Source organism: Bombus bifarius, unplaced genomic scaffold (genome assembly GCF_011952205.1).
Source record: "Bombus bifarius isolate JDL3187 unplaced genomic scaffold, Bbif_JDL3187 scf7180000009200, whole genome shotgun sequence".
Lineage (NCBI taxonomy): Eukaryota > Metazoa > Arthropoda > Insecta > Hymenoptera > Apidae > Bombus > Bombus bifarius.
Genome location: NW_022884965.1, coordinates 5286198 through 5311349, shown reverse-complemented (window position 1 = coordinate 5311349; position 25152 = coordinate 5286198). Strand labels below are relative to the sequence as shown.

Genomic DNA, 25152 nt, shown 5'->3' with positions numbered 1-25152 from the left:
ATAAGAAGTACAGGAGGTAGCCAGAAACGAAGGTAAACTTCATCGTCGCAGCCAGCAGGAAGCTGAGGAGAATGTAAGGGGTGGGAAACAGGAAGCAAAGGAGAGGCAGGAAGAGAAAGAGACTACAGTGGAAGGTAGAAGTTGCGAAGCAGAGCTAAGTAAGCAAGGTGGCAACTAGAAGGGACACAAGACAAGCTCGAAAAGTTTTAAGTAGCTACGTGATACTACTTGCCCCCTCTTGGACCAGTCATCCCTTTTCCACCCTCTATCTAACCGCCCTTGTCTCTATTGCGCCTTGAAGTTTGTCTTTTCATCGTGTACAAATGCCTAGGAATCGCGTGTGTTAGTACACTTCGTTTTATCTTTTCTTGCAGATTTTCTCGGATGTGAGTGTATTTAAGAGCGATCTCTGTTACGTTAGAAAGAAGTTGGAGATGTTGTGTTTTCTGAATGGACCAAGTGTTCGAAGGAGTTTGTTTGATCGCAACGGCGTTTCGATATTTCCTTTTCCTTGGGCGAAATCGTTTAGGAGAACTTTGTTGTCTATCGTAGCGTTTTATTTGGTGTCAAACGTAGAATAGGAAACAGGGTTATTTCTTTTTTTATTTGTCTCGTCATTCGATTTTATAATAACAGAATTTTCTTTTTCTTTGTTACAGAGAGATAGATTGCTATAGGTGCATCGTCATGCACATGAAGCATCCGAATGTTCTTCAGTATAAAGAAAGTAAGTCTCGCACGTTATGGATACTTGCTTTAATCGATTTTGAACGCGTATTCCAAATGTCCGCAGAAATTGTTTAGTTATCGAAAACGAAGTACCAAACAATTTCACTGGTACGTTACATTGCCGATGACGAGAATGTTAATTAATATTTGAAAGACGGGGAACAATGTAGACAGAAAAAAGGGAAGGAAATGAAAAATGTTAATTGTCGTCGTCGATTCTTCTTTTCCAGCCTATTGCATCACAGCGTCGCCAAAACCTACTTTGCCATTCATATGCAGCGAGTTGAGAAGCGATGCCATATTAATTTCCCTATTTCGCACGGGGGCAGCTCCGATGCCCTGTCCATTTAAGGGGCCCCTAGAATTCACGTATAGTCATGGCGAAGGGGAGTGTAAGTCGCCGTTATCAGCAGCAGAAACCTGCACTCAAGAATCGCGATTGCTTTTCCGCTACCAGGCGTGTGCCAATGTGCTGTCCTCTGAAAGCGTCGGTGAGTATACTTCATAGTATATATTTATACTTTCTGACTATATATTGCTATACATAAAAATTACACGTTCGTAGAAAATTGAAACGTATAAAACTATGGAAAATTTACATAATATTGAGAAATATACAAAATATTGCAAAATACGGTACTCATCGTAACATCTGTAGTTTCAAGCAACTCTTTACTCGTGTTAATAAAAATATGAATTTGCACGAATATCCACGGTCTGTTCGACGATATCTTCTTTTCTGTATTCTTCTCCAAATAAATATATTTTTTCAAGACAAAATTTCGAAAAAGTTAAGATAAATATCTCCAATATTTGTCCATCAGGTAGTTTCATGCGAAAAACCATAATTTTTCTTCATGCACCGAGAAATACCCAATGACGACGTTAATTAACACGACACGCAGTGGAAGAGAATCTGTGACGGTCAGTGGAACTTCCGGCGAATGATTAACGGCCCTGTCAATTACCATTTGTTGCTGCTACCCCTTGTCCGACCGATTTTCCGCGATTATTATACCAAGGGAAAACGCTCGTGCCGCTATAATTCATTCTACGCGGCTGCGGTGCGGTTTATTAACGGTTAGAATATTTCCGTCCATAATTTTCTCCGCGGACGATTTAGCCCTCCTCGTAATTGGAATCGTTATGCATCGCGGTGTAATTGGGGGAAGCTAATGGTGGTCAGAAGATTCATGATTCAACGATGAGGATTTTTATTCGATGACCGAAATTTGTACAAGGACATTGAGTGCCTTGAAACAAAACTAAAATACCATTTTCTTTTCTTCTTGCTAGCTTTGAAGTATTTCTGTAGGTTAGGATCTGACGTAAAGTCGACTTAAATAGCTTAAAAGTATTATTTCTTCTACTATTGGGTAGTTTAATGGTGTTTCGAATTAAGGTTTGAAGAAGTTTGATCAAGTTTGAATAAATTAGGAAACAATTCTACGGAAATCCCATTTCGCAGAGATTTGATAATTAGAATTTTGGTTTTACTCTTATCTTAAAAAGGTTTGCGAGTTAAGATTTGTAATTGAAGTAAAGTAATGTACACCTGATTCAACGTAACGTTTGATCTTGTTTGAAGATGTGGAACTAGAGTGCCTAGCCACGTGGAAGGAAAGCAGCACGCACAATCTAGTGGCGAGGTTGCACGCTCCGCGGAAAACTAGCGACGAGGACAGCTATAGATGCTTCATCTATGAACAAACTTCGAACAATTCGTGGAATTTGGCGCAAAGTGAGGATGCCTCTTGTACTGGCTTGATCAGCGTTAAGGAGGCTGCCAAGACGTTCAAGATGAAACAGAGTAAGTGCTCATAAACAAAGTTTATATATAAAAAATCCCGATACTTACAAAATAACCTCTAGTACGGCAGCATCAAATTCTTCGCTACTAAGATACACTTAGCTGACAAATTAAAACCACTCTTACGAAATGTTCCTATAATATCACTATTGAATTTTCAATTGTAAACTAGCTTAATGTACCATCATTCGTAGGAGAAAGCTCGCTCATGAAGCAATCTACTGAAGGCACGCTTAATTCCCAACTTAGAACCAGTCTCATGAAATATCCCTATAATGTCACTATTAGGTTTCCAATGCTCAAACTGTCAACGCAAAAATCCCTATTCATAAAATAATCCCCGCAACAGTACCCGGTAACCAACCTGATACCATAGTTGGAAAAAGTCTACGACCGATATTAAAAAATCACTTAAAATCATAATATTACCATTTCCACAAAACCCTTCGAACATTCGTTTCATAAAAATCAATCTACCTCTGTCCGAGTCGCTGATAACCAATTCCATGCACATGAAATCTCTTTCAACATCCACGTAACCGAACATGTACGAAGTGACACGTACACTACCACAGTGTGGCCAGGTGAAAAGGAGCGATCCTGCGGGCAAATTGTTGGCACATTGACGTTATCGTTAACTGATGATCGTGCGTCTTGGCGCGGGGAAAACCGCGGGTACCGATAGCACCAGGGCACGAAGAACGTAAACTATGACGGTGTCCATGGACACCAGATCGGATTCTTGGGCCGCGTGTTATCGGCACACTGGCGCGGCGGTCGACGTCAACTACTTGGGGTATTCCATGGTATCGCATAACTGCACGTAGCCTTGCTAGATTGCGATGATTCTGCCCTCTGCAGCCATGGTTAACCAAATTGAGGCGATCACCAGCATCGTTCGATCGTCTCTCAACATTCTTGGGATTGATTTTACCTACAACCGCGAATCTTTGATCGGCCTAGCCTGGAATTTTACCGCAAATTCTTGCTGAGAGGTTAAAAGTCTCCGCTCTGAAACCGAATTCCTTGCGTGGCTACGTTGTATAGGCTTTATAGGTCGTGTTTCTGCATTTTTGTCCCGTTTTTTGATAAAGCTAGGCGCAGATTAAAGATTCCTATATTCTCCGGATAGTTTTCCATCTAATCGTGTGTTTCTATCGTCAAAAATTTTCTCAACGCTCGATGGTCCCTGTTTCTGAATTTCTGTCTCGTTGTTTAAATATCCTCTTAAGCAATTTTTCATCTAACTGTGGTTTTTTATCGTTAAAAGTCTCTTCCTCGAAGATTTACAACAAGGTTTACAAAAATTAACAAACCATCACTTTCGTTAAAAGTTTGCCATTAAAGGAATTATTATAATGTTCTTCGCGAAGTAAAAGAACATTTCAACGTTCTGACATCTAAAATGAAATTCTTGGAGGTTCATCGTATAGCTCGATCGTTCATTACCATTTTAATTTATCAATCTTCGGTCAGAGCGGAACGGATCATCATCGTCGATCGGCCTGTTCGGTTCATTGCCCCAGTTTCGGTTTAAATACACCGTTCCTCGTATCCTGTGAAGCTATGAACGTGGATACGAGTAGACAGTTGTATTAGATGGAGATGATCTTGTTGCTGGTTTTGCGGTAAACCGCTTCCAGTTGAATTTCCCGGATACATGACTGATTGCGCGATCCTGCCACTGGCCAGGATTTATTTCCAGATATTTTCTGAACAATAATATGGCGCACAGTTCCAGAATATTGTTACAAATTTAACAAATTGATTTAACAAATTTAGTAAATTGATTCAATGTTTAACATTGTAATATATACCGCATTATATTTAATTATTTATTTGTACGATTATAACCTTCTTATTTGGATATTTTAATTGAAGATAAAAATGCAGCCAAATTTTGTTATGTGCATTTAATAAAATTCAGTTCAGTCCCTATAAAAAATTCTGTAGCTTTAAAAATGCTGCCTTGTGCACAAAGAATTATTAATATCACGACGTAGCTCGCAATTCGCAGTCGCGATTATTTCTTCATTAATCGAACGCGTTTTTTTTTTTTTATACGTATTCGAGCCATTTTCGAGTTTCAACCGAACCAAATCGCGGCCATAGGATAGCAACGAGATCGAGGGAAGCGGGTTGCAGATCCCAGGGACTAATCTGCCTTCTGGAAAGTTTAAATGGAAACGCCAGGGAATGGGGTTAACGAAACACCCGAGCCAATGTTGCAATAGAGGCGTGGAAAAATTGCTAAGCTGCTTAAACGCTCGAATCGTTTGCTCGAAATTTCGAAATTTTTCCCCTTTTCCAACAAAACGTCCCGAATTTCGAACCGAGCATGTTGAAAGAGAAATTGATTTAATACGATAATTGACTAAACTGTTCGATTCACGGATGAATAACTTGATGCAGTTAGTAAAACGAAAAATAAAATAACACAATGTCATTCTTTAATTTTAATAATTGTATTCTTTCCGCAGAGAGTTGTCTTAAACGTAACGCGAATCGATTCTCATAGAAAGTACTACGCAATGCGCCAATCTTTGGAATAAAAATTTCGATTAAAAGATTGTTTATCAGTTTTATTCAAGTTTTTGTATACCACCGATGCTTTTCTATAAAATCTCTAGATAGAATAATTAGCAAGATTTAATAAAAGTTATAATTCCGGTACGTAAAATTACGAGCCACGAACCAACTTGGTTTTTACACAAAACGACATTAATAAGAGAGATTGCTAATTTGAGTTAAATAGAAAGTTTAATAATTTACGAAACAATGGAAACGGAATAATTTTCCTAAAAGCACAAATCGTACGTTCAATTATTTTACGTGAAAACAACGTCTAAATTCCTTCTATTCTGCGTCCTACGCATACGCAGCAAACAAAGTGACGATAAAAAAGCGGCAAGAAAAATCTCCAAACAGAAACTTTCCACGTTACACTGAGTTACTTTCAAGTTTCAATATTGTTCCAAGGTATTTACGGTCCCTTCGAGATATTTCCTTTTTTATTCCGTCTCGAATTCATTTCGTTCTCCTCGAGAGAAGAAGAGATTGCGGTTCGATGCAAATCAAGGATCGTCCCCGTCCATGTTCTACCAGGCTCCAAGACCAAATATAAAAAAGAAAACCACCACCATAAAATGGTGAACTCGGAGGCGTGCACCGATATTATTTACAATATGATTGAACAGCTTTCTATAAAAAACGGAAAAAAGGCGTCCTTCCCGTCTCGTGGGAAATAATAGGCGACGGGCTAAATTCACTTTGCCTGTCGGTTTTACGTGTCCGGAATCGCGATAAAAAACGTTAGACTCGTGACGAGGTAACAGGATTTTATGATAATTGATTTAACGAAAAATCGATACGCATAATTTGCATTTAGAGCGAGCGAAGGTTCTTATTATATAATTATGGCACATTGTATGGAAATCTGTTTTGTTGCTTGCTTCATATTTTCTGATTTTTATTTTTCGCATAACAATTATATCATAATACTAATTGTGCTATAGATTTTATATAGAATAACTCATTTGGTAACTATACTGAAAATTTGTTCAACGAAATACTCGATTGTAGAAATAAGTAGCAAAGTAATAAATATAAATTTATGATTTATGTAAGATGAAAGAAAGGAACGGAAGAAAAAGTAAGTTCGTAGGTAGGATAATAGCGATAATCCAAAGGAATGCAATAATCGAACATAAACGCGAGTCCAGGTCGCCTACAAACAGTTATCGCGTCGATGGTCGACTGCTCACAGCTATCAATCACTGTGCGCGAATTAATGGACCGTTAAAAATGCACAGGCGTCGAAGTATGTGGCGTACAGGACGCCTCCGCTGAAAGGCGATCGATACCTCGATGGGGCACGCATGTTCTCCCACTGTCTCGCCGAATTATCATTAAAAATTGTCACGTCTGATTCCATTTCCTCATCCTTATTTCACAAATTTCTCACTCCTTCTTTATTCGTCGAGACGTTCGCATAATTTTCAATCGAAAATTAAAGCGAGAACATGACAATGAATTTTTAGAAAATTTGACGCGAAATAAATTTTTTCTACAATTGTTTATTACAATATGCAATGGTCGAACGAAATTAAATACGGAGTTTATGAATGTGTAATTTTCAGTTAAAAATTGAAATTAAAATACGACAAGGGATAACAATTACAAATATTTAGAAGCAACGTCGTGTAATGACGTATCTTACAATTTTTATCGCGGAACGACAATAAAGATGCAATTGTTTGCGATTTTTTGAAGAAGCAATTTGGAAATATAGAATTTTATTGAAACAAGAGAAACGAAAGCGTAAAACGAGAGAGACTTACGAATGTTTAAAAACCCTGTCACAAAATGGATTATTTTGTAATTTTCATTATAAAATGAAATGCTTTGATGAAAATGAAAGAAGAATTTATATTCGATATGTTGGATCTGCGTTACTTTGTGCTGTATTTAAAATAAACAGTGATTCGTATGAAATTATATGGCGCACCTATGCACATCTCACCATATACTGACTCGTACTACTGAAATCCAGTAATATTCACGTTTCTCTTCATTTCCATCTGTCGAATGTAATTATTTTTAAAACTTCCATCTAAAAAGTGTCTCGATTAACAATTTTCTCCAATTCTACTCGAAAAGATGTACAATCAACCCACGTTTTTCTGTATTCCTTCGGTTATTTTCCACTTAGTCGCATGCCTGTAATATTCAAAAATATCTCGAAGAATTTGTTCAAAATACGAATGAATTGTTATTTGTACGTGATTTCCACGGAATATCGAAAAATGTATTTCTTAAAACGAGAGCAAAATTAAAATACACGACGTAGAAACAAGTGGCAAACTAATTACCAGAAATAGATTAGAATCGTCTGTCGAAAAGCTTGGGTATGACGTATCGCAATAAAATACAGAATTCGCTTCTGGATTATTTGGAAGTACGCGTAATATTTCTTTTGTCTTACTTTTATCAGAAGATACCAATTCTTTTACCGTGTTGCGTACGAAAAATCAAATATAAAAAAATGCAATAAATATAAAAATTCGACAAGTTGAAATCTTGTTACGAGGCTGAAAAAGAAAGTTTACAGTCGTTACAAGCTTTAATTCGTCCAATTTCCGTTGAAATCCTGTCAGCAAAATTCCAAACTATCGTTCTCTTAACTATGTTGCGTAACTTCGTAACAATAACGAATTAACAGGCTATTCGAGCAACTTGGAAATTATTCGATCTCCCCGCGCCATGGAATAATATTTTTAATTAGTCGGCTCGTTTCGTAATTGGGCCAGTGCAAATGGAAAATTAAAATTCTAGCTGTTCGTCTGCTGTTCAATTCTGGATAGACTCGACAGTCGTGTAATTCAATTTGTAACGGTTCAATGATAAAAAGTACAAAGATTATGATATAAAGGGAAGAAGGAGAACGCAGTTTAGGTGTGGCTCGTTTATCAGAGGGAGAAGACTTGCTTGGCCAACTTGAAGAGCTTGGAATGAGTTTCTAGTTGCATTATACGCTCCGAGAATAGCCAAGGAATAACCGTGTTAGCGACAGAGTTGTATTATTTCGAGAAGTAAAGCATCCATCGCGTCTTTCGACGTCTAACTGCGTTTTACTTCAATTCTTAGGTTACGTTTATTCGATGTAATTTGGAATTTTTGCACGATGTTGATAAAATTAGTAAATCGACACATTATCAGCCAATGATTGTGAAACGATGAAATTGACGAATTGAATTATTCTCGATCCTAAGAAATAACGCGTAATGATTTTCTGACAAGGTATCGCTCCTTTGTTTCCAGAAAATTCAACTGAACGTTGCTCCTATCCATCATGGGTGGTGGACAATAAATTGTGGGTGGCTCTGGATCCGATAGCATCTCGACTACAGGCGTCGCCTTACAATCTGACGATTGTAAATCGACAGGAGACTCGTCTCGTGTGTCACTCCGTAGTCCCTCTTAACGATCGTCATGAGCATCCTGACAGAGAGAATCAGGTGCAGTACGTCGCCAAGGCTACTCTCGATTGGTAAGTTTCTCAGTGTTCAGTTCGTTAGTAAAAGTTACTTAAACTACGATTCGAACGTACAACGATATTTCAGCAAAAGATCTGGAATTTGATGTTCTGAAGCTTGATTGACAGGATAGAATTTAGGATTCATAATTTGGCACCCATGACTCGGATCAGTAACGTGGGACCCATCAACTAGGACCCAAAGTTTAAAGTCCAACGCACAATATTCATAAGAAGGTCGCGTAGAATATACAAAATCAGGAAGCATAGTCCATAGTCTAACGGTGAACTCTTCTTTTTATCAAAGTAATGCAATGACGTAGAGTTGTCTGTGTGCGAGCTTGGTCTATCGATTTGCTCCAACTTCACAACAGCAACAGATTGATCGTAATATTCGAAATGGAACGTGTAGTCCAATTTATCATGGAATCGTACACGGCAGTGTAACACGAATATCAGAAAAATTATAACGATCCGCCAGCTCTCTAAAAGTTACTCTGAGATATATTGCATCGTTAATTCGAGAATGGTTAAGACGTGAAATTTATAGTGTTCTACTAAGCTATGATACACTGTGAAAGGGTTGAAACGGAAAATAAAATGCACAAACAACGCAACGAACAGTGGAACACAACGAGTAACAAAATACGAAAGAGACGTGAAAAGCATTCATCCGGAAGAGGTATCGTCATGGTTGTTCCGGCTGTAGCAACAAACAAACGCGTTCACAGACAAAAGCATCGGTGTCGAGGTTGCTGGCACGGCGTGTAATTATGACGGTATGTCGCGATAATCCTTTCATCGCATACCGAAGACGCTCGTGCGCGCATAAATAAACAGCTTGCGTCGGATTAAACAGAGATCCTACGGTTCGGCTGGTACACGTGTCGGAATGTCAATATATGTGACCCTGCACTCAACCACTCTCTTCTGGTTCAAGTACTGTGCAACCGTGTTCGCGCCACGTAACATATCGCTTTTAATCGTCCGTGCCCTGTCCCGTCTAACGGGTGTCCCATTATTTCCGGATCCAGTTGCTATTTTCGTTGAAATGAGCGCACCGGAAAATTAGATCTCTCGTTTCTCTTTACTTTCTTTCTGTTGTTTCTCTTCTTCTTTTTGTATTGTATATCGTGTTCTTTTTTTCTTTTTTTTTTTTTTAGTAAATTTGTCCTTTTTGATGGATTAAGATTGGGTTTAGACTGGAATCGATAATTCCCATCTTTATTCGATCGATGTTTCTCTGTATAACGCGTTAGTTCTAGTCTATGCGAAATCGATTCGTAGCGTTGGTCGAATTGAGTCTCCTCTTGAGTGAAATTCTTCGAATCTTCTGATCGTATCGGTCAGATTTTCGTATTTTAACAAATTCAAATTTCATTGAACGCTTCTTCCTTAGAATTGCAACAAATAAAATTTATTTAATCCTCTGAAAATTCGCGAACCAAGTTGTTCGAGCCTACTGGAAGAAACTTGAGCAAATTCAAATTTCGTTTAAAACTTCTTCCTTGGAGTTCCAACAAATGATTCATAAATAAAATTCTTCAAATCTATCGAAGGGACAAATTCAAATTTCGCTTGAAATTCGCTCTTTAAAGTTCCAATATCAAAATCAATTGAAATAATGTGATATAAAAGTTGGAAGGTACTTTGTCTAAACCCTAAGTGAGAATATATGGTAAATTTGGAATAAAAGTTGAAAAATTGGTTCTTTAAGCTCTAAGTGAGAATAGATAGTAAATTTCCAATGAAAGTTGAAAAACGCGTTCTCGAAGCTTTAGGTGAGGATAAATGGCGAGTCTCGATTGAAACAAAAACCCATGTTCGAGTTTGTTCTGGCAAGTAGGTCATATATAGGAGCAGCGAGTAGTAAAGAACCGTATATGGTCAGACATCGGTTCTGTTCAAGCCGTGAATTAGTCTTCTCCCTCTTCTTTTCTTTCCTCCTTCCTTCACGTCGAAAAACTTAATGCTGGAAATTCCTCGAGCATCCGGAGATTATCCCTGCACCTCTACTTTGAGAAACTACTGCCGGCAAACAACTCTATTAGTAGATGGAAATCAATTCTCCTTAATCAGATAGCAAATTAAATTTCCATCGAACCGGACAATTGTGTTCTATTCTATACGTATACTTGCAAATCAGATACATTCGTATTTCTGAAATTAACAATTCATTCTAAAGAACATTTTCAGGAACTAAACATTCTAGTAGAAGCTCAAATTAGAAGACTTTGCCAGTATTCAGCCTCTAAAATTCACAATCAATCTAAGAACTTCGCTTCAAGTTTCAAGAAGCAGCTACAAACGCGGAACAGACCAAAATTTTCACGTCTTTGTAGCGAAATATTCTCCTACAATTCGAAGTACAGAAAACGAAAAATCTACTAAAATCCAGCTAAGACTCTCAGGCCAAAGATTTTCACTATACCCAGCCCTTCATTTTCACGACCAATCCCGAAACAACCCGTTCCAAGATCCTGAAAACAATTTCAAACAACCCCAAAACTTTCATATTTTCTGTGTAATAAAATACTTTCTTAAAATTCTACACCGTGAATTTTTTTAGAAGATCGAAGGTCCGCCAAAATTCCGTTAAAATTCTCGATGCAAAGATTTTCACGATACTCGTTCGTTCGTTTTCAAAGACAACCGTAAGGGCGTGCCATTTCGAAATCCCCGAAACTTCTATATCTGGACAATTTGCCACAATATCAAACTATTTCGAGGCAACGAACTGCGGATCACGGCAATATTCCATCGAAATCCTCTTTCTCATCTTCCCTTCTGCGAAAAATATGAATTCGCGGGAGAACAGCGCGTGGGATATAAAAGGATGGCCTTGAAAAGTGCCGGAAGAAACTCTCGCACGGTTCTCTAATAAAGTCGCGAGCTGGCGCGTAATCGCGGGCATATTAAAGCGCGAGGAGAGATCAGGCCGCGAAATAAGAAGGGGAAAATCCGGTGTCTGGATCCGTTCGAGCGATGGCTGACAGGATTTCAGAGGGATGAGACTCGCTCACAGTCGACCGAATATGTCGCGTCTCCTTTTGTTTCGAAGCTTATTAAATGGCTGGGCAATCGAAACGAACGAACAATCGAGGATAAAGGATCCAGGTATTGAATAATCGACGATTTTTATTCGGTACTGGAAATTTGTTAGACCAGAAGTTATTCGTAGACTGGAGTGGAAAATCTTTAACTAAATGCAATTGTATATAAAGAGTCGATAATGAGAGATCCGAAACATCCTGAGCCTATAGTCCTAGAGTCTAGAGCCTAGAACCTATAGAATTCATAGTTTGTGAGCCAAGATTCAAACTTGATGGGTGAAAATTCATGACACCAGTATTCGATTAGTATATGAACATTTGACTAGTAATATTTGAATTGGTAGTATATTTAATATTTAAGTATTTGAGTTAGTAGCGGGCTACTAGTATTTGAATACTAGTATATTCCATTACTGTATTATTTTGTCTGAACGTTAGGATTCAGGTAGTATAAATCAATGTTGAAGTGCAGACAATGAAGTCGAAATATTGGAATTGAACGACAGTAACCTATATAAATCATCGTGGCTGTTAATTAAAATCCAGAGTCAACATCACAATATCGTATCTCCTTTTGTCTCGCAGCTTATTAAATGGAGGATCGAAACGAACGATCTATAACGATGAATGGAATGGCTGCATTGTTGTAAGTGATGTAAAATTGAATTAGACCGCCTGTTACGACCGGCTGAGTGCAGGGGAATTGATGGTAATTAGGCTGCGACTGGATTCGATCGAGTCGTACCGTGGAAAAAAGGCTGCAGATGGGTGTTGATGTGAAAAATTGAGTTCCAGGGACCGCCACCACGATGGAAGCTACCGGGAAAGTGGGCTTTTTTTCACCAGGGTGGAGTCGCGCCAGATTTTATTTTGCTGCCGGTTCGAGTGCCCCGAAAATCGCGAATGAAAAGTATTGTGTGCACTTTATTGGGAATGTTTGCAGTCGATTTTTTCCGAATTTAGATTGATTTGTACGCAGAAATACTGACGGGTCTTTTGAAACTCGTCGAAAAAATTGCTCCGTAGTAATATTAAAGAAAATTCATTTTTCCATATCGTCTTTCTTTTATATAAAAAGTAATTTCTTGTATTGGGTAAATTGTTATTCAAGTAAAATTAGAAAATTTATAAAACTCCTATGGATAAAATAAATATCGATATAAATGTTTAATCATATTGCGATTTCGGTATATTTCTTGTTTTTGTTTGATTAATGTGCGGTTAGAGAAAAAGATTGGAAACTTTTTTAAATGGAAAAATTTAGATTACTGTGGCATGATAAAATTAATATTAATAAGATAAACTTAGGAAAATTGACGTAGACCTGTTTAAATCTGTTCTTAAATAAGATTACTCTTCAACAAAATGAATAATTGAGAAAAAGATTTTTCTGCGCATTAGTCAAAATTTATCGCCAGAAGAATATATTATTAATTAACTAATATAACTTTTTGCTATCTTACACACAAAATTACCGTATAAAATTGTTTAAACATAGCAAATACCAAGAGATAAATTATTTAAAACGAAAGATGCTACGCCATGTGAATCGAACCCGGGAAATATTGTATAATTAAAGCACAATGAACACTAATATCGATATACAATTCCGAACAGAATATTCACTTGATCAAACGAAGACAAATACCAACCGAACGAAAGTTGATAACTCTGCTCCTCTTTTAATATTCCTCTCTCTCTCTCTCTCTCTCTCTCTCTCTCTCTCTCTCTCTCTCTCTCTCTCTCTCTCTCAGTAATGATTTATTCATATCGTAAATCGTTACTCATTATACAACACAATTAATTCGACTGTAACGCGCATAATTAATTCCCCCATCCCTATGCTATCAACGATTTTACGTAATGCAAACATCATTATTTCAATTAATCGTACGCGGAATTAATTAAACATCGAACGAATATATACTTGAGGAATATAATTAAAAAAAAGAGATGAAATTTGTTCGAATGTTAACTTGTATCGGGGTAAAATTTTCTTTCGCGTTTAAACTGTAATAGAACTTAAACGAACCTCTTCCTTACGACGAGCTTTCATCAAATTAAACACAACTTGCGTTTTCATCCTTTTGCACAGTTTTATATATCAGTTGGAATATTTTCAATTTCGTTTATACTTCGATCTTTGGTTTAATGTATCAAGAATATTTACTTTTTTACTGAGTTCGATAATTATTCGTCCCGTAATTTTAGCTTGTGTAATTTTATGGAATTAATATTTTGAAACTCCTTTCAATCATTCACAATGGTTGCAATCTTTCGATTGAATTTTTAATTGATCGATATAACCTTGTTATGTAATTGATCCAATATTAAAAACTGAAATACACTGAGAAGATTGAATACGAGCATATTTTTCCAAAGAGTTTCCGATTTTTTACTTGGACTTGAGTATTTCTTTCGATTCTTTCCAAAATTTTAAGTTCCAGACCAAATTTTTAATTGTTGGGTATAATCCTTTTAAAAGATTGTTGTTTTTTTTCATGAAAAGTCGATTAAACGGTACAAAAGGCTTGTAGCAATTCTCCAATTTTTATCTAAATTTTTTCCTTCAAAATGCTTTCTTCAATTTTTTATAAAACTTCAATTTTCCAACTAACTTTTCATTTACTCCATATAACTTTTTAAAAACTGAATCTTTTATAAAAAAATATCAATCAAATTGCAATAAAGGCTCCTAGAGGTTTCCCAATTCTATCTTAATTTTTACTGCCAAAATTCTTTCCCGATTCTTCGGAAAATTTCAATCTTTCAGTCCCTTGCTTCAACCAATTGATAGAATTCTTAAGAAAAATGTTCTTCTTTTCACGAATGATCAATCGTACGCGACTATAGGCTCGCATAAAATGTCGCGAAAAGCAAATGTAAATAAAAAGGACGTTTCACGAGAGGTTTATTTAGTTTGTTTAATCGCAACTCGACTTAACCCTGTTTTTCGAGCTATTTAAATGCCAGCCCTTGGGCTTTTCCCTCGAAACACTGCACTCTATAGGCACTCATTCACTGCTCGGACCTCTATTCAACCCTACTGATCCACTTTCACCCCCGCTACTCCTTTCAGAAGGGGATGAACACCGATACCCAGGTACATTCGTCGTGTTCACTAGGTTTCCGTTTCAAGAAATTTTACTGCTACTTCTGCAATCGTGCAAGTGTACATTGCGCAGCTTTTCAATACACGAATACTGTATTTTGTATAGTGGTTTTATGAATTTCGATAATTAAAGGTTGTTCAGTGAAGATCAATCAATTTTTAGAAATGAAAAGTCTCGTGAAATTGAAATTTCAAGAATTTCTCGATAAGACCAAGTATTTAAGTCAATATTTAAGTATTATTACTACTTGAATACCAGCATCTTTAAATTATTGTTTGATGTAATACTCGAGTTAGTACGAGTTAGTATTTTCAGGTCGTATTAGTATTTCAGTGTTAGTATATTTTATGTGTATTGGTATTTGAGTATTAATATATTTATGTTACTATTTGAGTATTGGCATGTCTGACTTAGTACCTGAATGTCAGTCCGTTTGAGTTACTATTTCAATGTTAATGTTAAATATTTGAAATGACATTAGACAAACCAAGGAAATCTTACAAATCCTTCGTCCTTTGCATAAAATAACATAATTCATCCTATTCGCGAAGAATGGTAAAGCAACAACAATCGCCAGTCAGTTTACCTTCGACAAAAAACTTTCTCCATTAACCCAAACTTAAGTGTTCTACCCTAAAGCTTCGCTCGATCCGCTATGATGTGTCTCAGGTGGACGTCGAAGTCTGTCGTGGTCGCGGCTCGGTAATTACCGCGATGTCTCGAAAACGGGGCTATTTACAGATCGATTAAAACGTCAGCCAGTTGCTAAGTATTCCCGCCACGACGCCCCTGAAAAATGGTTTCCCGTCACGCCAGCTTCATCCCCACTCCTGTATATAATAACCGCCAGGATGCAGCGCGATATCCTCGCGGTAAATTATTGCAAATTCACTTTTTTTTTTCTTTCCAACTCTTTCCAGCGTCGTTCGTCTCGATTCTGAATCCTCTACTGGAAGATTTATCGATCTTTTATTGGCTATAGTTATCGATCGATTCTCCGCTACGAGCCTGCACCGTAATTTATGCAAAATGCTTGACGCTAATGAAGTACGTACTGCTTGTAGTCTGTTCGGGATGGCCAGGTGCATTTAGTTGTTCTTCTCTTGACAACTTGGACAAGCCTTATCAACTTTTAGTTTTATTATGGATTTAGGGCGAAGTTGGAAAGGCGGGCCGCTTGAGAAGGTTTGAAGAAGTTGAAAGATATTGGATATAAAGATGTTTATTGTTCAATAGACTCACAAAAGTATTCGAATGCTTGTAGTACTTGGACCAGATTCTCAGAGATTCTGAAGACTCTAAACTTATTTCTTACCCCTATTTAACTCAAATACTCAAATTCTAAAATTGTCAAAATCCTAAGGGCACTAAACTTATTTTCCTCGCCCCTATTTTTCCATAGCCATTCTACACGTCGTTTCAAAATCGACGAACCCTAAGTTGGCGCGCCAAGTTCAAATATTCAAGTACTCAAATTCCGAAGGTACGAAGCTGTAAATCTCGCAGCCCCTTTTTGTCCACAATCATTTTACAAATAGTCCCAGGAGCAACTGGAACGATGAACCTTTGGTTAGCATGCAATTGTTAGAAGAGACACAGGCCCTAGTGAGTTTCACGGATGCGGATGCGACTGTGCGTTGATAAATATTCGGACGGCCATTGTACGGGACCGCCACGATCGATATTCAACTCGGCCATCTCCTTCCTTCGCGATATTTATGATCGTTGTTCCCTGTCCCTGACAGAGAATAGCATTCCTTCGCAACGCTGTGTACAAAGGAGCTTTCGTTTCTATGGCCACCGAATCTCGTCGCGGGAGACTTTGTTGAATCGGTTCCTCCGTTTGCTGCAAACTGCTTCTGCCTTTCGTTTTGCCCGCTCCATTTAAATGGGGACGAGTGGAACACTGTTTTGGGGTGTCTTTTAGGGTTGAAAAAGGAGTGTTATTTAGTGAGATTTCTTGAGAGATGGGATAATCGAATCGAGGTGAAATTTTGCAATTTGGAGTGAAAGATGGGAATGAAATTTAGCTTTGAGGGAATTTGAATATTTATAAAATTAGCATTTGTGATTCTTTGACATTTTTTAAAGTAGAATTTTCCTATACTATTTATAATTTATTTTACTAAATAAAAATGAAACGTAGCAGTTTGCTAGTTCGAATTTTTCTATTGTTATTGTATACTACTTGTACGTATTTCGGAGGTTAGTCCGTTTTGTAAAATTCATTTTTCAAAGGCGTTGTTCTCCAAAATTATAAAAATTAAATTATTTCTTCCTCAAATCTAAATATTTCTGACGTTTTCTTTTCTTTTTAAATGAATTTTATAGAGTCATTTAAAGAAGAGTTTTCGTGTCATGAAAATTGATATTTTCTTCTCACCTCGGTATATTTCTATCGTCCTAGAATAAATTAATTCAATTTCTTTCGTATGATAAAATATTATCAAGGACTGCTCTATAAGAAGAATATTTCAAGACGTTTCTCCTCAATCTGTTTTTGAAAAATTTAAATGCACTGGAAATATCATAGAATGGATGTACATCATCTTTTTAACATTTCATAGAATACGATAAAAGATTCGATGAACTTGTGAAAATTGTTTTCTAGGAACGATAGAAATTTATATAAAATTTTTAATTGGGCTAATATTAAAAATGAATTTTGCGTAATTTTCATCTTAATATACCGGGGGATAAAGTTAGACATTATTGAAATTGATTTTTGATCTGTAATTCATGCAATCGCATAAACAATTTATTGGTTATTCGCACCACTAGCCCCATAAAATGATTATACTCTAGAATTACATATGCATGTTATAAAATTTCCATCGAATCGATGGCAATTCTCTTTTTAAATATAATAAAATGATTAACTGTTCTGCAATTCAAAATTTCTGTCTCTGTAATAAAACAATTTTTATTTTTTACGCGCATCGATAAATAAGGTGAAAAACATATTGCAAACATAAATTAATTACGAGTTTACACGGTGTGTCGAGTTTGATCGTAAAAATGTCTTAAAATGAATAATCTCACGCAGAAATTCTCATTTCCAGTATGAAAGAAATTTCCGGTTCACGAGTTTTTCGAAAATAGTCAGTTTCGTATTCTATGTGGAATTTTTATCGATCGAGCCCCACTCTTATGCCATGAATCTTGAACAACGACGATGATTTGAAAAATACGTCTAATAAAGATAAATTAATTTACAAATGCAGAAATGCACAGAATGCGTATAACACGTGAAAATATATGAAATGGAATATATTCGTTATAATAGTCGGTAGGTGAAAACGAACTTCTGCCACGTTCTTTATCATAAAAATCTAAATTTCCATCGATATCCACGACCTATTAACAAAGATCGAAAAATAACATGTGAAATCGTAGTTGAAAGATTTTCATCATTTTCCTGGCCGAGTGTCGAGGTTATTGAATTAAAAGAGGCAACGTGAGGTCAGCCAGTATAAATATTCCCGGGGCGAGATATCGATATGGCGGACTCGATCGCGAACCCGTTGGTTCGAGCCCTGTGGCTGGTGCAACAGGAGGGAGACGCGTTCTTATCGGCGAGAAACGTTCTTATCGCGACTGTATATCGAGTCGACGAGCATCGTGCGCTGCATAAAACTTTCGTTCGATTCGACGCGGCCACGAAACGGGAATCTATTTCTTGGAGAGGCCGCTTTCGACGTTGTTACGTGTACCACGCCGACTTCCGGTCCCGCCCCCGCCTTCAGACAACCAGGATAAACGTGTTGTTTCCCTCGTAAATCTTGTTCTTTTTATTCCCAAAACTTTCCCACGGTTTTACACGTTATTATACATTTTTCTATACTCCATATATTTTCCTAGTTTCTTTTTTTTTTTTTTTATAGTTTGATAGTGTTTGGCTTCTGTGGAGAAGAATGAAAGGATTTTTGAAATTTTCTGAGCTATCGATGGTCGGTTTAATAGTATCTGTAACAATATTTTCTTTTTCAAACCTTCTAGCGCTTATTTTTCCATTTTTTTACATTTTCGTAGCTCGCTTTGTAATTGAATACTTTTTTCGCTCTTTGTTACATGGAAAAGAGAGATAGGTTTTTGAAATCTTTTAAGGCATTGATGGGTAAGATAATTACCGGTTACGAACGAAGATTGCTTTAATAGTTATACAGTGCTTTCTACGATTCTTTTAGTGGTTCTTTTCTTTTTTTTTCATTTTTACACAATTCTGTATTTTTTTATTTTTCTTTCGCATTTGAATAGTTCTTTCCGCTTATGCAGAAGAACTAAAAAAAGAAGGTTTCTGCAATTTCTAATATTTATGGGTAAGCCGACTATTGGTTACGAAAGAACCTTCGTTTCGTAGCGATAGAATATTTTTTTCAATTGCATATTAATCACTCATACAAGTTAAAAGCTAAACGCACAAAAACGTAGAACTCGTGCAGAAGAAAATTACTCGAGCACTTAACAAACCAACAACAATGGAACAAGATTATTTCTTAAAGCGGCGAATCATTAAAGATTTTCGAGACGCAACTACTACGTCGACGATAAGAACGTGTCGCAAAGAAAGAACAGGGGGAAACGAGTTGACGAGTAAACAGATAATCGCGAGCTTCTTTCAAATGCTTTTACGATCGCTATATATTTTTATAGGATCGCCTGAAGGGAAACGCGCAAGCTGATTTCTAACAATGAGAAGCGCCACCTTTCCCTTCCTCTCGTATTTTACTTCTCTTTCTTCGCGTCAGAGGGCCATTAAGGTCGCGTACACGGAATAATAAAAAGGAACAGCGCGGTAACCAGCGGAAACCGCGAGAATAAATCCCTTTGAGAAATTTGCAATCGTGGCAAAGTTGCTGGCAGGTAATTCATTTGTGGTAATGAGAGAATTCCGTTGGATTTGCCGCGCAAAAAGTAGCGGAAGAACCCTTGCCTGATGAATGTCACTGTCTACGTACAATTACTCTCAATATCGAGAACAAATTCTTGTTTACGTTCGCTTCTATCCGAAGCCACGAAAATACCAATAGAGCTGCGTGGTTCTAGGGAATTTCTAGTTACTTTTGGATCGTGCATGTTTATGCAAGATGCTATTTTTATAGGGTATTTTAAAAGTTTATTTAAAAGTTGTATAGAGAGCGATGATCGTCGTTCGAGAATATTTAATATTAGAGAAGCTTTTCGTTTTAATACTTTCTACGTAGAAATTTGTTTTTTCAAGTAAGTAAAAGACCACTCGCAATATTATATGAACCGATCAAGCACAGAGACCGCACTCTATCCCGACCCTTCGCTTCCGCCATTTTCTAACATTTATCTCCGCGGTAACGCGCGACAGTGTCGCCAACCATACATTATTCTCGCCGATATCACGCTTGCCGCGAAAAAACATCTACGCTCGGGTATCGCGGACGAATTCATAAATCGATGAACGCCAACGGCAGAGCCTGTGCCGGATACTTGGAACGCGAGGCTACAAAGCCGCCGGATATATATCGAGGCAGCCTACAAAAACACCGGCGAATCCAACGGAACGCGGAGAAACTAAAAAAGAAAAGAAGAGCAGTAACAACGAACAAAGGGGAGGGGGCCGAGAGAAACAAAATCCCTATAGTACGATATGAAACAAAGTGGAACGAGGAAATCGCGCCTGTTTGCATCAGAGACACATGCTCAATTATGCTTAAAAAGCTACGTGTCACCATGCACATATACACACACTCCATCCTCGTTTAATTTCGTAGATGTTTCGCCCCGAAACGACAAAGAGAGGACTATTTACGGTCCAGCTGACTCATAACTCGCGTCCCCATCCTCCTTGCTTTTGATTCAATGGACCGAGGTGAAATGCATAAAAAGAAGCTTTGATCGAGTGCACGAGGTGTATGTATTGTATATGCGGCGGCGCTGCGTTTGAAACTGTCGAAGCCGGCTAGCCAGCTCTCGCTCTCGAGTTGGATCGTCCTGCAGCGTTTTAAAAAACCAGGGAAACGCCGGCTGGTTATTAGATCGCGACTACCACTCGACAACCCTGAAGGGTTTTATTGCAACCGTGCTGCCTCAAAGAACGCTTTTGATGGGCAGTCACGTCGGCCAGATGCGTTCGCGCAGGTAACGATGATTGGCCGGCGAAAAAAACAGTCGGTTCCACCGACACTGACCGCTTTTCGTTCGTGTAAATAGATTGCTCCGGCAAAAATCAGACGATTTCGGGGACAGGCTTTTCAACGGAAAAACGATAGTTTCACGGATAAACGCGATTGCAGGTTGCTGGAGGAGGATAGTGGAATGGGCGATTGTTGGCTGAGTATTTTGGTGAGGACATGTGTGAGTGACACATCGCTCTACCCTTTCGTCGAAATGTTTTTTTTTTTTTTTTTGTTTGTTTGTTTCTACGTGAAGTTGCGATTGCGTTTTCTGGAGCGGAGCGCGGATTACATGGAAATTCAGTGGAACGATTGTTTAAAGTGGGTGATGTTTAGGTAGTGTTTTAGGTTAGGATGTTGGTTCAATATGGATTCTTGTAGTAAAAGAATCGATTCGATGATTTGGTTTTAGGTTAGAATAGTAATCCACGCCAGATCTTATCGACTAATTAGATTATTGCATGATAAATGTCGTTTTTGCACTAGAAAAGGAGATTAGATGAAAAAATCATTTGTTTCCGCGTTGTTTAGTGACATTTTTAGGTTAGGATAGTAATTCATATTAGATTTTATCAACTAATGACGCTATTGCATGATAAATGTAGTTTTTATCGTAAAAGAGGGAGATTAGGAGAAAAATTCACTAGTTTGTTGCGCCGTTCTAAGCTTGAAAGATAATCCATGTTGGATTTTATCAGTTATTAGGTTAATTGTCGTGACAAATGTCATTTTTAAAATGAAACGTAACGATAACCGTAACTGACTTTTTATGAACCAACTGCAAAAAATGAAACTTTTTTATCGGTATAGGTAAATGTACAAAAGAAATTACTCTTGTCATTTATTCATATTCTAGTCCCTCAATCTAGTAAATTTTATTTCACCTTCATTACACCTCTTCTCAGCAAATAATACTTTGCTGTTAGTATCATGCTAAGAAATGGTCTTTCTCTCTGCAATCAACCCAATTTCATCTGGGGCATTTTTTTATGAACCCATAACTCGCTCTTATAGCATCCACTTTTTCCTAGGTATTCATCAAGCTTCTAATCTTCCTAGTGGAAAAGTGTCCAAGAGAGAATAATTCTCAGAAAATATCCTGACTTAACCGAACATTAAGAAAACACCGACAACGCTATAAAAGAACAAAGAATACGTAAAGAAGCGTAGATGTCGCCAATGGATGTCAAACCATGGCGACGCAAGTCTTTTCTTACTTAATATTCTTTAAATTACCATTGTTTTTACCCAAACCATGTGAGGCTCGTAAATAAGAAGAAAACTACTGTTCTATATTTGAACTACATATTTACATATATTATTATAATAATAAATTCATAAAAGACATTTACTAGTGTTTGAACGCTTTCGTAAAATTTAATCCAATTTAATATTAGAATAGAATACAATTAAAATTTAGATTAAGGATCACGCATCGAAGGTCGCCACTTTTAGTGTAAACTTGACGTGCAATTTCCTTAGCGTCAACGCCGTCTACAAAATATCACTATCTAGTAATTTATCTATAGAAAGGCTGCTGCAAAACAGGCATGAACAGAAGCCGTGGATGCAACCATCGACGCGTTTAATTTTCACCTTGGTTGACCCGACTTTCATCTCTGTTTCCGTTTTAACTCATTGTTTCGTATCAGTGCAATAATCATCCTTATGATATGCATACACAAAGCAGCCTTTATGAAAAGTAACAACATTACCAATCTATTAATTGGCATTCTTATTGTATTACAAAAATAATCATATTATTATCGTCAATACGGTACTAAAAATGATCGACCAATAAATGAATAGACTTCCGATCTAAGATTATATTTCTTTCTTTTTTTCCTCTTCTGAACAATTACTTGTTTGCAGCTGTATCATTATCCCACTGGCTTTGTGACATGTATAATACTAATAATAATAATAACAATACTGCGTTAGCTTATTTTTAATTGGAACTAGAGAAAACGGCGGGGAGACGCTCTAATTCGATCGATATATCGTATTCCGATACGTGTGTTCAATCTTGGAGTGGAATACGGGGCATCATAGCCACCATTGTCGTTCATTTTTTTCTTTTTCTTTTTTTTCTTTTTTGTCATCTAGCGATTCTTATTTTAGTCGACTTTACAGCATCGATTTCATGTGAAATTGCAAGAAAGAAACGGGATACATCGATATTTCCTTTGTTTCCTTTTGTCGCAAAATATTACGGGTTTTCTTATCTTTTCATTTTTTGGTTTCCCCCAAGTTGTTACAACATTATCTAGTTCTTTTTTAAATACGTTCTGCCTTCGATCCTTCGGCCCTTGTTTCATGTTCTTTAATACTCGCAATATGCCAGCTCCTATTTTGCAATTCTCTGCTTTATAGCTTTTCTCATCCCCCTATTCTGTTTCCCTCTTTGTTTTTCCCGTGCATACGTGTATGTGTATATTTTCCCTTTTTTTCCTATTTTTTGTTGTTTTGCTATCCATTGTGTGTACTCTGTATTTATTTTCGTGCGCGCTGTACTTTTCAATATTTTCTATGTAGCCGGCTCCTCCATGTTTTTCATCTCAGCAGCTTCCATTTTTCAATATTTGCGTGCTCTCGCCTTTTATTCCCCGGGCATCTCGTTTTTCCGCCGATATCTCTCGTCTTTCCTTTCTCACTTTTATGTTATTAAAATTAAGGAAACCGGTCGATACCATTAAACCTTTTAATATACTGTAATATATCGCAAAATGTCCCTAGAACCCTAGGGAATATTTAAGGATTATTTTCGAGAATGTTCCGCCACATGCAGTATGCATTTTTGAACACGCATACCGTTTTTGAAAGTGATCTTTATATCATTTTGGAAAATTATCTTCGGTGAGTTATGCATCTAATAATAAATTCCAACTGTAATTTTTTACTAATATTATGGTAAATAAATTTATTTATATCATAGAATAATACAACCTGCGTGAAAACATTGAAGTAAATTTAGAACATTTGAATTTTGAGAAACAGGTTGGATAGACGTGTAGGTTTGAATTTTCTCGGGAGAGCTTTAAACATATCAGTCATACGAGTTTATATTGTAGGAGCTCATACCTCGTCATTAGAGATTCGTCAGCATCCTCAAATGGAATGGTATCATTCAGTAATAAGGATAATTTCGGTCTGTACTCGGTGTTGGCAGCGCTGCTAGTCGATTTCAGCGAATACCTGACGGAATGTTGGACATTCGTGGGATCGAGGATTATATCCAGCTTCGTCGGGTTTTCCAGGCTGTTCTATCGGGAAACATTCCAGATAGCTCGGTTAACCAGCGAAAATTATTCGAACCGTTTCGAGAACGAAGGGATGAAGTCGGTTCTGTGATTACTAGGATGGGAGCCTGTAGCTTGAGAATTACATCGTTAAAAAATTTTATAGAAAGACACACGCAAAGATTCGAATGAAATTGAAATAGGAAAAATTGTTGAAATGATATTTTACAGGTACTTTTCCTTTTTTTATTAGAATTTATTTTATTTTATTAAAATTTTTTATTAGAATTTAATAAGAGCTTTACGTTTCATTTTAGATTACAATTGTGTTTTTCATCTACTATATAAAAATCAATCTTGTTATTCTTTTAGCCTAGTATCGCTTTATTTTTATCTTTCCATGTCATATTTTGTCGAGAGCTGTTCTATTTCGCTTCATTTCAAATTTTGTCGCAATTCTTCTTATTCTTTCCTTGAGACAGTATTGTGGTCGCGCTTTACTTCAACAAATTCATGTATGCATCGAACGTCTTCATTTCCTCAGAGAGATACTATACATCTGCGAGAAGTATGGTTACAGTTATTTCAACAGGAAATAGAATGTAGAGTAGGAATTTCTAAAATATGCTGGCTGTGCCAGTTAAAATTTTGAGGGGACCATAAACGTTGCATACACCTTTTGGTAACATTCAACTGAATTTTTAAATGAAATAAAATATCTATTTCTGACGATTGATCTATCAAATTTCAATTCCACGTTTCAAGATAAAATGAAAATAAAAGTGATCTAATAATATCTAGAAATCTAAACGATTTTAAAAGCATTCCTTCAATTATTTATTTAATGTACTCCAATGAGAAAAGAAAACCTGTCGTAACACAAAAATCCCCATAATGTCACTAGAATCTTCCTAACGATAGTCTCGTAAAACAGCCCATTATATCAGTAGAACCTACCTAAACAAAACTTCCTGTACAATCAGGATCTACCATCTATCTGCTCATTTTTATCCACTAATACTACAAAA

The 25152-nt window shown here is 36.9% G+C and overlaps 1 protein-coding gene across 4 annotated transcripts in view; it reads left to right on the top strand.

The window, feature by feature from the left end:
* The window catches only part of LOC117214206, a 311214-nt gene that overhangs the window by 266927 nt on the left and 19135 nt on the right, over positions 1–25152 (top strand). For all 4 annotated transcript variants that reach the window (XM_033460105.1, XM_033460104.1, XM_033460106.1 and 1 more), the window contains 4 exons: positions 660–727; positions 960–1220; positions 2318–2539; positions 8360–8588. In XM_033460105.1, coding sequence (XP_033315996.1) covers positions 660–727; positions 960–1220; positions 2318–2539; positions 8360–8588 — 780 coding nt within the window. The remainder of the gene's footprint in view (positions 1–659; positions 728–959; positions 1221–2317; positions 2540–8359; positions 8589–25152) is intronic.